A 16,956-nucleotide genomic window follows, 5' to 3' on the forward strand; every position below is an offset into this window, starting at 1 on the left:
AGATTATTTTGAATCTTCAAAAAACATGGCCGCCAGAGAGCGTGGTCACTTTTCCCTATACATATATAGTGGAAACTTCAAAAATCTTCTTGTGTAAAACTGCTGGCCTGATTTTAGAATAATTTTACACAAATGGTCCTTGTGTGACCTTTTACCAAGATTGTTCAAATTATTTTGATTCATCAAAAAAACATGGCCGCCAGAGGACGTGGTCACTTTTCCCTATACATATATAGTGGAAACTTCAAAAATCTTCTTGTGTAAAACTGCTGGCCTGATTTTAGAATAATTTTACACAAATGGTCCTTATGTGACCTTTTACCAAGATTGTTCAAATTATTTTGATTCATCAAAAAAACATGGCCGCCAGAGGACGTGGTCACTTTTCCCTATGTGTATATAGTAGAAACTTTAAACATCTTCTTGTGTGAAACTGCTTGCCCGATTTTAGAATAATATTACACCAATGGTCCTTATGTGACTCTCTACCAAGATTGTTCAAATTATTTTGATTTGTCAAAAAAGATGGATGCCAGAGGGCGTGGTCATTTTTCCCTATATGTATATAGTGGAAACTTTAAACATCTTCTTGTGTAACTCTGTACTGATACAAACAGACTTGAAGACTTGTACACAGTTGAGCTCTTTAGGGTCAATGACCCTCTTGTTAAGATATATCATGGGTTGTAAAACCTAAAAGTAAAAAGATGTTTTGTAATTCATACAGCAGTATTTATGCAGTTGCGTTTGAGACAGTTAATGTTTGATACACATTACTACAGTAGAGACATCTGAATGGAAGATTAACACAGCTTTCTGGGACAGAAACTTTTATTCATTTTAATTAAACTGTGGCTTGATATGCGCTGTGCAGTTGGATTAAAATCATCTCAAAAACACTAAGCATAAAACTTTTGTAAGAATTTAGTAGTTTAGTCACAGAGTAATGGGATTGTTTGTGGGAATGACATAATTAAAACCTAGCATGGAACAGTGCACCATCTAAATGTGAAACGTCTATTATATTTCTTAAGTGGTATTTCAGACTTGTAGAGTTAAACATTGACAGAGGTATGAGCTGGGAACAAGCTGTAGCAAGAGCAGACAACCACAGCCAGAAACAAGATGGGTTTTATATCTCAAAGAGAGATGTATGGGGAAAGAAACTATTCATTCTAGCAACACAGAAGGAGAATTCATCTCACCTCTTCAGAATTGCTAGGTAATTTTGTTTAGATTTAAATGTGTTTTAAATTTTATTCTAACACTTCTAAGATTTTCTTTTATATAAACAAAGAAGGATTTTACCGTGTATTGTCTTGTCGATTAGAACATGTTTTGCAAAATGACCTACTTTTGGCTACTCCGGTTTACACCCTCGTATTTAAAACCACATTTTATTCCATATTAGTATCCATTCCTGGTGTAATTCGATTATTTGAAGGTGTTAGAATGGAAATATATTTTAGTTTTGCGTGCTTTGTTGGGAAATAAAACTCGTTTTTAGCTCATCTGATTTTTTGAAAAAAAATGATGAGTTATTGTCATCACTTGAGCGGTTGTCGGCGTCGGCGTCTGCGTCGGCGTTGCCTGGTTAAGTTTTATGTTTAGGTCAGCTTTTCTCCTAAACTATCAAAGCTATTGCTTTGAAACTTGGAATACTTGTTCACCATCATAAGCTGACCCTGTATAGCAAGAAACATAACTCCATCTTGCTTTTTGCAAGATTTATGGCCCCTTTTGTACTTAGAAAATATCAGATTTCTTGGTTAAGTTTTATGTTTAGGTCAACTTTTCTCCTAAACTATCAAAGCTATTGCTTTGAAACTTGGAATACTTGTTCACCATCATAAGCAGACCCTGTACATCAAGAAACATAACTCCATCTTGCTTTTTGCAAGATTTATTGCCCCTTTTGGACTTAGAAAATCAGTTTTCTTGGTAAGTTTTATGTTTAGGTCAGCTTTTATCCTAAACTATCAAAGCTATTGCTTTAAAACTTGCAACACTTGTTCACCATCATAAGTTGACCCTGTATAGCAAGAAACATAACTCCGTCCTGCTTTTTGCAAGATTTATGGCCCCTTTTGGACTTAGAAAATATCAGATTTCTTGGTTAAGTTTTATGTTTAGGTCAACTTTTTCTCTTAAACTATCAAAGCTATTGCTTTGAAACTTGCAACACTTGTTCACCATCATAAGCTGACCCTGTACAGCAAGCAACATAACTCCATCCTGCTTTTTGCAATAATTATTGCCCCTTTTGGACTTAGAAAATCATTTTCTTGGTTGAGTATTACGTTTAAGTCAACTTTTCTCATAAACTATCAAAGCTATTGCTTTAAAACTTGCAAGAGTTTTTCACCATCATAAGTGGACACTGTACATCAAGAAACATAACTCTATCCTGCTTTTTGCAAGAATGATGGCCCTTTTTAGACTTAGAAAATCATGGGTAGGACAATATTTCTATTACACAAAAAAAATCAGATGAGCGTCAGCACCCGCAAGGCGGTGCTCTTGTTTCATTTGGGTGCATCATAATTAATCACTTCGGCCTTCGTGATTAGATTGCTACGCATCTGAAGTCAGAACCATGTTTTATTTGCCAACAAAGCAAGCAAAACTAAAATCTATTTCCCAACTAGCAAATTAAATGCCAAATGTAAGTTTTCTGCTTGAATTTGTAACTATACTTACTCCCACCTGACTTGGATGACAGAAACAGTCAGAGGTTGTCAGATTGGTTAATACAGTGATGATTTTAGGCAAGATGTTAAGTCTTTAATTATTGTTTTGCATACTTGAATCTCTTAATCTCTTACGGGTTTATTAGTTTTATGAATCGGTAGGAATTCAAAGGAATTCTGACTTTGATATACTTACCAAGTCTGTGGTGAATACCATTTTTTTACAGAGACCACTTTGGGTTAAATACTGCAGTGTATTTTAACCTGCATATAAAAACTGCCTTTTAGCTCTCCCAAAATTGTCATAATTTGTAGGGTTATGTAATGGCTGAATGTTTTTATGATCAATTTTATTTGGCAGTGTTTAATCTTCTGTACATCCATACCACTCTGAAGTTCCCCTAATATACAGTTGTCCCAGGTACCAAAAGTGATAATTTCCCACATTTTATGGAAATCTTTCGATGCAGCTGGTAAATAACTAAAAACTGTAAAGATAATTTGAAATGTTTTCATTTTTCTCTGTTTTAGACCTAACACTGGGTTATCATACTTTGAAGAGGAGAAAACAGATTTGATGCAGAGATACTCTCGAATAGATCGAGCTGATGCAGGTAAGTGTAGATTGAAACTCACTGGGGATTGTAGCTAACTTTAGATTGTAACTCCCTGTAGATTTTAGCTCACAGGAAGATTGTAAATCGCTGTAGATTGTAACTCGCTGTAGATTGTAACTCGCTGTAGATTGTAGCTCACTGTAGATTGTAGCTCATAGCTCTCTGTAGATGTAACTTGTAGCTCACTGTAGATTGTAGCTGCCTGTAGAGTGTAGCTCATAGCTCACTATAGAATTTAGCTTCCTGTAGATTGAAGCTCACAGCAGATTAGAACTCACTGTATATTGTAGCTCATAGCTCACTGTAGAGTGTAGCTCATTTAAGATTGTAACTCACTGTAGATTGTAGCTCCTAGCTCACTGTAGATAGTAATTATAGCTCACTGTGAGTTGTAGCTTCCTGTAGATATATCTTGTAGCTCGTAGCTATTTGTAGATGTAGCTCACTGTAGATGGTACTTCCCTGTAGATAGTAGCTCCCTGTACATTGTAGCTCACTGTAGATTGTAGCTCATAGCTCACTGTAGATTGTAGCTCCCTGTACATTGTAGCTCACTGTAGATTGCAGCTCATAGCTCAATGTAGATTGTAGCTCCCTGTACATTGTAGCTAGCTTTAGATTGTAGCTCACTGTAGATGTAGCTCATAGCTCACTGTAGATTGTTCTTCCCTGTAGATAGTAGCTCACTGTACATTGTAGCTCTCTGTAGATGTAGCTCTCTGTACATTGTAGCTAGCTTTAGATTGTAGCTCACTGTAGATGTAGCTCATAGCTCACTGTAGATTGTTCTTCCCTGTAGATTGTAGCTCTCTGTAGATGTAGCTAACTGTAGATTGTAGTTCGCTGTAAACCGGGTTATGTTTATGTTAATTTTATTTTCGCCTGTATGTAACAGTGACGCTTGCAAATTTACATTCTGTGTGAACATTAATCATTAGCAAGCATTATGTCAGAAAACATACACAAATGCAAAATAATTATTTGGTAAGAAAATACCTCTTGAAAAGGCGATATAAACCAGTTCACCACAAGTGAATTAAAGTTAGAGCACAAGCCTCAATGAACAAACAAGTTTAAGTCTCTATAGTAGTATTGCTGCTGAAGAGGTAAGGTTGTAGAGCAATGGTAAAATAGCCTGAACTGCTTTCCATTTCATAACTGAATCAATGTTCAAAACAGTTTTTGAATGAAGTATTAAGTGGTTACAGTATTGTAATTTCAAAGGGATTTTCATGTGGTGTTGTCAGGACAGAAGCTGGACAAAAAACCATACAAAATCTTGACATGGTTGGTTGTAAATGCTTTTTGCAGGACAGGTTTTGTCAAAGAGGGGTTTCAACATATCTAAGTGTTCCTGTTTCCTTTTCAAAACCATTCATAAAGCGCAACTAATTGAAAGACTTATTATAATTTTAGAGAAAGGCTGGAAAGAACTGTATGAAATAACGAAGACAAGTTGTGTTCATGGTTCTCACTGTAAGAATAGAGACTTCTGTAAAGGTAAGGTTTTCAGTAATTAATTACATAGTCTCATTTCTCTAGCATCTGTTTACCTGCTTCTGAGTTGACCAATGGCAAAGTTATATTCAAAACTCAGTTTAATAATCTTGGCACCAGGAAGTCTGTCTAACAGTTAATCATTGGCCCATTAATCAACAGTCTAAAACAGGTGCCTCAATATACTAGTGGTTAACTTTACTCTAAAACTGTTAACATCAGGGGCCTCCGTGGCAGTGGTTAAGGTCACTGACTTTGAATCACTTGCCCCTCACTGATTTAGGTTCGAGCCTTACTTGGGTCGTTGAATTCTTCATATGAGGAAGCCATCCAGCTGGCTTGCGGAAGGTCGGTGGTTCTACCCAGGTGCCCACCTGTGATGAAATAATGCACATAGGGGCACCCCTTGGATCTTCCTCCACCATCAAAGCTGGAAAATATATAATCTATAATTGTGTCGGTGAACATTAAACCCAACAACAACAAAAAATGCAACCTCTGTTGGTTTGAAACTTATGTAGTATAGTTTCATGAGAGGAAGAAACTCAGCTGGCGTACATAATTTCTTTGCTTCTACTCTGGCCTACCTGTGCCTGAAATAATTCTTGGTGGGGCACCTAGGGGGCTTTCCCCATCATTAAAACTTGGGAGGTCACAGTACAACCTAATTTATGTCACGTGTTTCTTAAAACCCAACTAACAAGACACCAAACTTGAATCCAAGGATCTATTACTTTTCACAGTAAAATGACTAAAACTTTGAGCTAACTTAGAGGTCCTGTTTAATAGGGTATTTCACCTTGCATCAGACTTTACTATTGATTGGTGGAAAGAAGATAGAGGATTCTGTTAGAGTATCTGACCGCGTCAACAAATGAACATACATATATCACAGTCCATTGTTTGCTGTTGTTTTTGAAATCACTTTCAAGACAACCCTTTTAACTAAAATTCAACTTTTGTTCAAACCTCTCTTCAGCCATATGCAGCATACGTCTGCTGTGTCAAAGTATTTGAAGTTGTTTTAAAGTCACAAGCAAATGTTAGAGTCTATGTCTGCTATATGAAAGATAGTTTTCTCTCTGATTTTATTTTCAGTTCAAGTAAATTACAGTCTACATCAGATTCTGCTGTGTGGAAGTATTGTTAAGTTTATGATTTATTTCAGTCAGAAGCAGATGTTAAGCCTACATCATTTTTAACTTTGATTTATTTCCAGTTGGAAGCAGATGTTACAGTCTACATCCACTGTGTGGAAGTTTTGTTAACTTTGTGATTTTATTTTCAGTCAGAAGGAGATGTAACAGTCTATGTCTGCTCTGTGGAAGTATTTTTAGCTCGACTATTCGAAAAATAGTCTAGCTATTCTACTCACCCTGGCGTCGGCGTCGGCGTCGGCGTCACACCTTGGTTAAGTTTTTGCATGCAAGTACATACAGCTATCATTTAAAGGCATATAGCTTTGAAACTTATTTATTCTTTTTCTAGGTCAATTACCAACCTCACTGGGTCAAGTTCCATAACTCTAACATGTATTTTGAGCAAATTATGCCCCCTTTTGGACTTGGAAAATTCTGGTTAAAGTTTTACATGCAAGTTACTATCTCCAAAACTAATGCAGATATTGAATTGAAACTTCACATGTGTCTTTGGGGTTATAAAACTAGTTGATAGCACCAAGTCTCATAACTCTGACCTTCATTTTGGCCAAATTATGCCCCCTTTTGTACTTAGAAAATTTTGGTTAAAGTTTTGCGTGCAAGTACATACAGCTATTACTAAAAGGCATATAGATTTGAAACTTATTTTTTCTTTTTCTAGATCAATTACCTACCTCACTGGGTCAAGTCCCATAACTCTGACATGTATTTTGGCCAAATTATGCCCCCTTTTGGACTTAGAAAATTCTGGTTAAAGTTTTGCGTGCAAGTACATACAGCTATTACTAAAAGGCATATTGATTTGAAACTTATTTTTTCTTTTTCTAGATCAATTACCTACCTCACTGGGCCAAGTCCCATAACTCTGACATGTATTTTGAGCAAATTATGCCCCCTTTTGGACTTAGAAAATCCTGGTTAAAGTTTTACATGCAAGTTACTATCTCCAAAACTAATGCAGATATTAAATTGAAACTTCACATGTGTCTTCGGGGTTATAAAACTAGTTGATAGAATCAAGTCCCATAACTCTGACATGTATTTTGGGCAAATTATGCCCCCTTTTGGACTTAGAAAATCCTGGTTAAAGTTTTGCGTACAAGTACATACAGCTATTACCAAAAGGCATATAGCTTTGAAACTTATTTATTCTTTTTCTAGGTCAGTTACCAACCTCACTGGGTCAAGTTCCATAACTCTTAACATGTATTTTGAGCAAATTATGCCCCCTTTTGGACTTAGAAAATTCTGGTTAAAGTTTTACATGCAAGTTACTATCTCCAAAACTAATGCAGATATGGAATTGAAACTTCACATGTTTCTTCGGGGTTATTAAACTAGTTGATAGCATCAAGTCCCATAACTGATATGCATTTTGGTCAAATTATGTCCCGTTTCGAACTTAAAACTCTTTTGATATTTAACATTTTGGGTAATAATTTCCTGCTTCTGTGACAATATTTCGAATAGTCGAGCTTGGCTGTCTTACGGATAGCTCTTGTTAACTTTGACTTTATTTCAGTTGGAAGCAGATGTTACAGTCTACATCTGCTGTGTGGAAGTATTGTAACCTTCATGAATATTCTTGAAACTACCCTGAATAGGAATGCTACAAAGTTAAATCTCAGGTAAGGAAAATATGAAATATTTTCAGGAACAAACTTTTAATTTATGTCTTTTGTCAAATTTTATTCCACAGTGATCAAAATAAGCACTAGCCTGAACGTGAAAACATAGTAAACTTGTATAAATTTTGGCTGATAACAGTTTTCAAATATACTCCAGATTGTCAGAAAATTTATTGTACGTAATTAATATAAATAGCAATTCAGCCTAATTTCTATCACTGTCTCCAGTTGAGCAGACATTATAATGCCATTTATCTGCATTAAATTATAGATGTTCTTTATTTTTCCAATTATTGTTGAATTTTGTATTTTTGAAAAGGTAATTATCATTATCAACATTGCAAATAAATACAGAAATAAAAAATGTGTAACTAAAAAACTGATAGGTCTATTCATAGTGTGTTCTATTTTTATTAGATCACTTGTTGGACTTTGATCTGTAAATTGACTATTAGATGTGTCACTTTGTTCATTCAGTAAGATTTTGTACCATCTGTTTCAACATTTTCAGTAAATCAGAATCGTCGATAAGAGTTGTACGTGTGAAGTTGAATGACGGTGAACGTGTTGTAGGGATACGATTCCCACAGCTCCTCATTCCAGAGGTGGAGACGGCATTAAAGGAACAGAGATTTATTGAGAAAGTTCAGCAATCTGTATGTTTTACATAGCATTTTTAGTTTGAAAAAGGATAAAAAAAGAACAAAAGCCTTGTCTTATTTTGAACACAGCAATTAAAAGAAAAAATCTGTTTTTAAGTTGTTCCCTTTTTTGGAATTGGGTTAATGGGCTGAGTGTGAGCAACTTGTAACAAAGAATGGAAACTACTTTTGCAGTTGAAAAGTCTCTTGAGAGTACTTAAGCTTCCTTTTACATAATAATGACAATTAACTTATGGCTGGGATTAATTAAAGTTGTTCATTATGTCCTGCATATATGTATGGCAAACAAAACATATCATTCCATAGAAAGGAAATCAGTTTGTGTTACAATTCTTCATTTTTCTTAAAATGTTGGAAGTCTTTTTCCATTTTAGTTTATTACCAAACAAATTCTTTATCATTGGGACTTATTTTTTATAGATTTTGTTATTATGCCATTCCACTAAATGAAATCCCAGTAAAAATGTAAAATTCTTATATTTTTTATCTTTTAAAATATGAAAATCACAAATGCATTTCCCAGTCAAACGGCCATTTGGGCCGAAACCATGATGATATATGCTAGAGTAATAAATAATTCCACATTACTTCAAGTGGTTCTTTCCATGATACTGAGATAAAGATTGCCATTGACTTTCATACCTGAAAAATAAAAGCTGAGTATTTTTTCACATTTTCAGCAACCACAAATGTCCCAGTACTTGGCATCAAGTCAAGGAGCTTATAATGGACTCTCCCAAACATTCCTGATGTCACAGATTATGAATGGACAACCTCCTGGTGCAAGTGGACTCTTCCAAGGAAGTCAGTTATCTCAGCAACCAAATAGTACCCCTTCGTCACAAAATGGACTATCTCAGTCTTCAGGAGGACTGACCCAGTTACTGAATAACCCTTCTGAAAATTTGGACCAATCCACTTCATCAGAAGAAACTACTGTGCCAAATGGATCAAACTCAGATACTCTGAAGACCGTAGTGCAGGAAGTTGCACCAGTGAAGTCTAAATGTTTAACAAAGGCTCTGACACCTCCAGTAACTATAAAAAACTTTTTCAAGCCATCTGTTAAGTCCAAAGACCTAGTTGACCAAAAGGCTGCTAATGATGAAATGGAGTCACAGAAAGGGACTTCAAGTAAAAGAAAGAAATGTAAAGAAATTAGTTATGAAGCATTTCTGAAAAGTTCAGAATCTGGAGAAGGGAGTGGTACTAGTGATCAGAAGAACAAGATTGATGAAAAACAAGTAGATGAAAAAGACGTTGCTAACAAAGGTTCTGTTGCATTAATAGACTTGGACAGTAATTCAAGTACAAGCTCCAAGTCTGAGTCAAATGATAAAGTTTCTTCATATTTCAACAATATTTCTTCAAAGAAAAGACGTTTGGATGATAAAGCAAGTTCTCAGCCTAACAAAAGACCAAAACAGGCCACACTGTTTTCAACATTGAAGAAAATGGCAACAAAAAAGGAAGAGGAAGAAAACAAATTAGCGACTTGCCCAATCTGTAACAAAGTTTTTGGAAAGGGTATTTCAAATATGGATTTGAATTCACATATAGATAACTGTATTATAGAGTAATTTGGATTTAATATTAGACAGAAGTGCAATGCAGTATTAGACTGGTCTATAGCAGAGTCTATAGGAAGATATTTCAACTGTGGATCTGAGTTTGTGTATAGAAAACTGTATTATAGAGTAATTAGACTGTGATACAGGTTGTGATGTTAACTTTACTTCTGTAGAACTTAGATGATCAAAGATATTGCAAAAAATGAGAACAGTAATACAGATATTGATGCTTTGTACTTTTTGGTATGCTGGTATATACAGATTTTTATGCCCCCGAAGGGAGGCATATTAGTTTTCAACTGTCCGTTTGTTCATTCGTTAGTTCGTTCGTCACAACGTTAACTTTTTGCATGAAGGCACTTTACTCGCGAACCACTGCAACCAGGAGCTTCAAACTTCACATGCTGATAGTACTTATTGAGTACACGACCCCTACTGACTTTGGGGTCACCAGGTCAAAGGTCAAGGTGCTGCGGGGGCATTTGTCACCATTAGTGACAGCTCTTGTTTATATATCTGAACAAGCTTCTGTGGTGTTGCAGTTCAAAAAAATGTTTTAAAAAAAAGTTTTCGAAAAGTTTAGCAAAATACAGCTTTTTATACACCTGCAATACATGACATATTATGGGAACACCTGTGACAGTGGGAGGGTCGCATCTGCAAAAGTTGTCCAGTCTCTAACTTGAGCAGTTTTTATTTGGGGCATAATATCTAAGCCAAGTTTGATATACAGCTGGATTATGCAAGTCTCTCCGTAATAATGGCCCTTGAATTACTCAAAGTTGTGAAAATTGACAGTGTGATTGTTCTTATCCAATGCTCACTAGACACGGTCAATATTTATGGGCATATCTCAAACAAGTTTGATAACAAATCAGATAATCCAAATCATTTCAAGTTGTAGCCCCTAAATTACTGAAAATTACGCAAATTAACTGTGTCCACTTCTTAAGCAGTTCTTATAAAATGTTCACGGGCATAATGACCAGGATCAATAACCAGCTACATAGGCTTTGTCATGGTTTTAGAAAATTGACAGGGGCCTCCGTGGCCGAGTGGTTAAGGTTGCTGACTTCAAATCACTTGCCCCTCATCGATGTGGGTTCGAGCCTCATTCGGGGCTTGAATTCTTCGTGAGGAAGCCATCCAGCTGGCTTACGGAAGGTCGGTGGTGATGAAATAATGCACGGAGGGCACCTGGGGTCTTCCTCCACCATCAAAGCTGGAAAGTCGCCATATGACCTTAAATTGTGTCGGTGCAACGTTAAACCCCAAAATAAAAATAAAAATTAGAAAATTGAAAATTGAGAAAACTGGACAACAGTAAAATATTTTCAAAATAAAAAGTAATTTGCTCAGAAGGCGTTTAATTTTGACAGTTTTGCATTCTCGATCCTGTTTTATTGTTTTAATTACAAGTTTAACACAAAATACACTTTCTTCCAGTTTTATTCAGTCTTTCACAAAATACAGGGGCTTCTATGGCCAAGTGGTTAGCTTCACCAACTTCTAATGGCTTGCCCCTCACTGCTGTAAGTTTGAAACCTTGCTTTAGATAAGTGTTTCAGGTGAGGAAGCAATCCAGCTGGATTAAAGAAGGTTCTATCCTAGGGCTGGAAATAATGCCTGGATGCTCAGAGGGGCACCTGGGGTCTTCCTCTACTATCCAAATCTGGAAAGTGACCGTGTAACATCTTGTTGATGTGATGTTAAACCCAGCAAAACGAAGTACACCTTTTTCCTGTTCTGTTTAACATAGTTTCACACAAAATACACATTGTCCCCATTCTATTTAATGTAGTTTAACTTAAAATACACCTTGTTCCTGTTCTATTTAATGTTATAAACTGCATGCAAGGATCTCCTTGAAGACTGCTTAAGAACTGGGTTAGAATTACTGTGGCAAATAAAAAGCTCCAACAGTAGATTCTGTAGATGTGTAATTGGCAAGAACAGTTCTTAGAATTATTTGAGAAAAGGTTTTGAGTTCTTGTGCAGAGATTATCAGTAAGAAGTTAACTTCTGGCCTATATCAAAACAAACGAGTGGAATGTATTTTTTCCTACACTGGCATCTGTGCTAACTTTTACATACCTGTACATAACTTTGCTTTCATACTTTATATTTTATTGCTTTTATAACCTATTTACTGTTGTGCTTTTGAAAGTAAGGTTTTCTCCTGGAGAGACCTACAGTATTTTATATTTGATAAATGGTGCCAAGATAAAACAATCTTCGTACTTTACTGTACTCCCCTTTCAAGGATTAAATTTTTAGCTAACCCGAGCATTGAACTATTGTGATCACCCCAGAGTCTGTTGTCCATCGTCAACATTTGACTGTTAACAATCCAAAGGTCACAATTTTAGCCAAATCTTAATGAAACATGGTTGGAATATCATTCTTAATAAAATCTCTGAAAAGTTTGTTACTAGGTATTCTGGTGTCAAAAACTAGGTCATTAGGTCAATTAATATGAAAACCTTGTTAACACTCTAAGAGGCCACATTTTCTACTTGTCTTTATGAAACTTTGTCAGAATGTTTGTCTCTATAAAATCTACATCCACTTTAAACTGGGTTACCAGTAGTCAAAAATTAGGTCACAAGGCTAAATCATAGAAAAACCAGTTTTTCAACTAGAGTTGCTTTTGAGAAAAGCGCATGTCTCCCACAACTGCCTAATCATTTAAATAGCAAGTCAGTCTTTATAAACTGTTTACTCACTACAAATATACCTTTGAAGAGTAAAAAGCCGATTTTAGGTAATTCAAGGGCTATAATTCTGGAGTGCCTCGGGCGATTTGGCTAGTTAATGAACCTGGTCGAGGAGTTATAATAAAAAACATTTGGTTTAAGTTTGGTGAAGATCGGGTGAGAAATGTTGGACTTATAGCGCGGACGAGAATAAAAAGGCCAATTTTCGGTAATTCAAGGGCCATAATTCCAAAGTACCTGGGCCGATTTGGCTAGTTATCGAACTTGGCTGCGGACCTATGGTCAAACACATTTTGTTAAAGTTTGGTGATGCTCGGATGAGAAATGTTCGAGTTAGAGTGCAGACAAGAGTAAAAAGGCCGACTTTCATCAAGTCAAAAGGACTCCTATATTACTCAGACTGCATGCACATTCCTGGAGCCAAAAGGACCCCTATACTACTCATGACTACTAGTATAGGGGTCCTTTTGGCTCCAGGAATGCGCCTAAAATCTGAGCATTTTTCGGTAATTCAAGGGCCATAATTCCAAAGTGCCTAGGCCGATTTGGCAGGTTATCGAACTTGGCCGAGCACTTATTGGCAGACACATTTTGTTGAAGTTTGGTGAAGATCGGATGAGAAATGTTCGACTTAAGAGTGCGGACAAGTTTTGTGACAGACAGACAGACAGGCACACGCACACACGCAGGAGTAAATCAATATGTCTCCCACACCACTGTGTGGTGGGAGACATAATTATGTAACTACAGTCCATTGACCTAACCAGTGTTCCTAAATGTTGAATTTCCGAAAGTTACAAATTTAAAGGTGATCTCATAGCCTTGTACCTACCTTGGCCACTGAAGACTGGAAAAGTAACAAACAAAGGAATACATGAATGTCATTTCAGGCACTGTGATAACCTCGGCTTAATGATACTGTCATTACCAGATTTTTATTCAAACGACCCCATCTCGCTCACCTGTTAAACTTGGCCTTGGAATCATCAAGATAAACATTCTGACCAAGTTTCATGAAGATAGGGTCATAAACATGGCCCATAAAGTGTTAACAAGCTTTTCCATTGATTTGAGCGGGTGACCTAGTCTATGACCCAGTTTCGAACTTGGCCTAGGAATCATCAAGATAAACATTCTGACCAAGTTTCATGAAGATAGGGTCATAAATGTGGCATCTAGGGTGTTAACAAGCTTTTCCTTTGATTTGACCTGGTGACCTAGTTTTTGACCCCACATGACCCAGTTTCGAACTTGGCCTAGAGATCATCAAGATAAACATTCTTTGCAAGTTTGTATTAAATCAAAGCATAAATGAAACCTCTATATGGCTGAAAGGGCCAAAATAGAAAATTTTGCCCCATTCAGGGGCAGTAACTCTAGAACTCATGACGGAATCTAGCCGGTTTTCGAAAGGAGCCGAGATCTTGTGACTTAAGTTGTGTGTAAATATGGTCAAAATCGAATGTAAAATGTCACTTCTTTCATGTTCACAAGGTAAAAATTAACAAATTTTGGCTCTTTCAGGGGTCAGTCAGGGGCCATAAGTCTGGAACCTATCATTGGATCTGACGGATTCATCATGGAATCCAAGGTATATTGTTGCTAAAGATGTTTTGCAAGTTTGTTTCAAATCAAACCACAAAGGAAGTCTCTATATTGCTGCAAAAGCCAAAACAGCAAATTTTGGCCCTTTAAGGGGCCATAACTCTGGAACCCATGATGGGATCTGGCCAGTTTTTGAAAGGAACCAAGACATTATGCCAATACAAGTTGTATGCAAGTTTGATTAAAATCCATTGCAAAATGTGGTCTCTATTGTGTTCACAAGCCAAAAGAGCAAATTTTGGCCCTTTAAGGGGCCATAACTCTGGAACCCATGATGGGATCTGGCCAGTTTTCGAAAGGAACCGAGATATTATGCCAGTACAAGTTGTGTGCAAGTTTGATTAAAATTGATTGCAAAATGTGGTCTCTATCGTGTTCACAAGAAATTGTGAATGGACGACAGACGGACGATGGACAAAATGCGATCACAAAAGCTCACCCTGTCACTATGTGACAGGTGAGCTAAAAATAAAATATAAAAAAAAATAAAGAGTAAAATTCCATTTCCATGTTTATAGTTCAAAAATTTGAAATGAGCTAACAACAGTTGACCCTAAAATCCACAATTGGTTGTTAAATGATCATAAATAAAAAGAAGGGTTTGCTGTTTAGAATGACTGAAATTGCATTGCAATTTAACAAATTGGTGATGAGAGCCTCGTTTTGCACACCAACTTACTTCATCAAATTTGACCTTTCAGAAAGACGACCAGTCTAAGTTTTATAAAGATCAGATACAAAAGTTGACCCCTCAAGTGTTCATAAATGAGGTTTATTTGACAAGGTGACCTACCTGTTTACCTCAGATAACCCAGTTTAGAACTTTACCAAGATTTCAAAAAGGCATTGATCAAATTAGAAAATTGGCCCTGTAGAAAGTTAATGTTTTCTATGATTTGACCTGGTGACCTAATTTATGACCCTAGATCACCATGTTTCAAATATGGTCTAGATTTATTATTTATTTATTTACCATACCAGATTTATATAGAGACCTTTTCAAGACAAACCCTTTCAAAGGCACTTTTACATACAAAGGCAGCCACTCCCAAAAGTACTGAGAAAGCATCCAGAACACAGAGAGAGAAATCTTTTAGATTCAGCAATGTCAGTCTAACTTGGCCTAGTTCTTTGCAAGGCAGGTACTACAGAATCGCGTGAAGCCGTCTTTTCTGGGAAGAACCAGAACTGGCTCATAGTTTGGCAAGAGACACTCAAGATTATCTCAGAAATTTCCAGTGCCCGGACTGAGATTTCATAAAGACAAGCATTCTGAACAAGTTTCATAAGTCTAAAACAGAGCTAGAACATAGTAAAAATAGAAAGTAGTTTTGAAACTTGAGCACTGAATGTCTTTTTAATCACAGTGTACAATCAATCAAGTTTCAATCCATTCCCACTAGTGGTTACAGAGGTGCCAGCTTACATACCAAACTTTAGCAAATCTGGATGCCAACAAAAAGGTGAATGCAATAACTCACTTATTCTTCGAATAGTATAGGTAAACAAGAGCACCACCTATGGGTGCCATCGCTCGTCTGCAAGTGCTGGTCAGTATATAAGAAGAGTATAGTTCAGAATTTCTAAGTACAAAAAGGGCCATAATTCTGATAAAATGCGGGTTAGAGTTATAGTTCTTGGCCTACATAATCACATCTAATGATGATAAACAAGTGTGCAAATTTTCAAAACTGTACCTCTTATAGTTTTTGAGAAAAGGTAGACCTAAACAAACGAGAGCTGTCAGAGGACAGCAATGCTCGACTATTCAACAGCCTTGTCAATTGAATGAATACAGTCGAAAAAGGGGCATAATTCTGTAAAAATGGGAGAAAGGGTTATGGAACCTTCACAGTGCTTATCAGCTCATAAAGTGAACAAGTGCATGAAGTTTCAATCCTTTCCCATAAGTGGATACTGAAATACCAGCTTACATACAAAAACTAAACCAAAAACTGCTAAGTCGAAAAAGGGGCATAATTTTGAAAAAAATGCAAAGTAGAGTTATGGGACCTACACAGTGCATGTCAGATCATGACAGTGAACAAGTGTGTGAAGTTTCAATCCATTCCCATTAGTGGGTACTGAGATACCAGCTTACATACAAAACCTTAACCAACAATTTCTAAGTCAAAAAGGGGCATAGTTTTGTAAAAAAGCAAAATAGAGTTATGGAACCTGTGCAATGTAGGTCAGTTTATCACAGTGAATAAGTGTGTGACGTTTCAATCCATTCCCACAAGTGGTTACTGAGATACAAGCTTACATACAAAACCTTAACCAAATCGGGACACCGACGCATGGGTGAGTCCAATAGCTCTACTATTCTTTGAATAGTCGAGCTAAAAATTTAACAAAGAAACTCAAATTTCTAAGTACAAAAAGGGCCATAATTCTGACAAAATGCATATCAGAGTTATGGTTCTTAGCTTACACAGTCGCCTAATGATGATAAACAAGTGTACAAAGTTTCAAAGCTGTACCTCTTATAGTTTTTGAGAAAAAGAGGACCTAAACAAATTTCAACCAAGGAACTCAAATTTTCTAAGTACAAAAAGAGCCATAATTCTGACAGAATGCAATCAGAGTTATAGTTCTTGGCCTACTTAGTCACCTAATGATGACAAACAAGTGTGCAAAGTTTCAAAGCTGTAGCTCTTATGGTTTTTGAGAAAAGGTGGACCTAAACAAAAAATTTAACCAACGCCGACGATCAAGTGACGACAATACCTCGTAGATTTTTTTCAAAAATCAGACGAGCTAAAAATGGCACCATACCGTCATGAAAGCAACATTTACACAACAATAA

At 36.4% G+C, this 16,956-nt stretch overlaps 1 protein-coding gene across 1 annotated transcript in view; it reads left to right on the forward strand.

Annotated features, from left to right (window-relative positions):
• LOC123553943 (protein strawberry notch homolog 1-like) overlaps positions 1–10,048 on the forward strand; it is an 83,423-nt gene extending 73,375 nt beyond the window's left edge. The window contains exons 27-32 of the mRNA XM_053548647.1: positions 1,046–1,222; positions 3,222–3,304; positions 4,724–4,807; positions 7,487–7,592; positions 8,104–8,248; positions 8,935–10,048. Of these exons, the coding sequence (XP_053404622.1) occupies positions 1,046–1,222; positions 3,222–3,304; positions 4,724–4,807; positions 7,487–7,592; positions 8,104–8,248; positions 8,935–9,834 (1,495 nt within the window). The 3' untranslated portion in view covers positions 9,835–10,048. The remainder of the gene's footprint in view (positions 1–1,045; positions 1,223–3,221; positions 3,305–4,723; positions 4,808–7,486; positions 7,593–8,103; positions 8,249–8,934) is intronic.
• Positions 10,049–16,956: the final 6,908 nt, after the last annotated feature.

This window comes from Mercenaria mercenaria, chromosome 7, assembly GCF_021730395.1.
Source record: "Mercenaria mercenaria strain notata chromosome 7, MADL_Memer_1, whole genome shotgun sequence".
Lineage (NCBI taxonomy): Eukaryota > Metazoa > Mollusca > Bivalvia > Venerida > Veneridae > Mercenaria > Mercenaria mercenaria.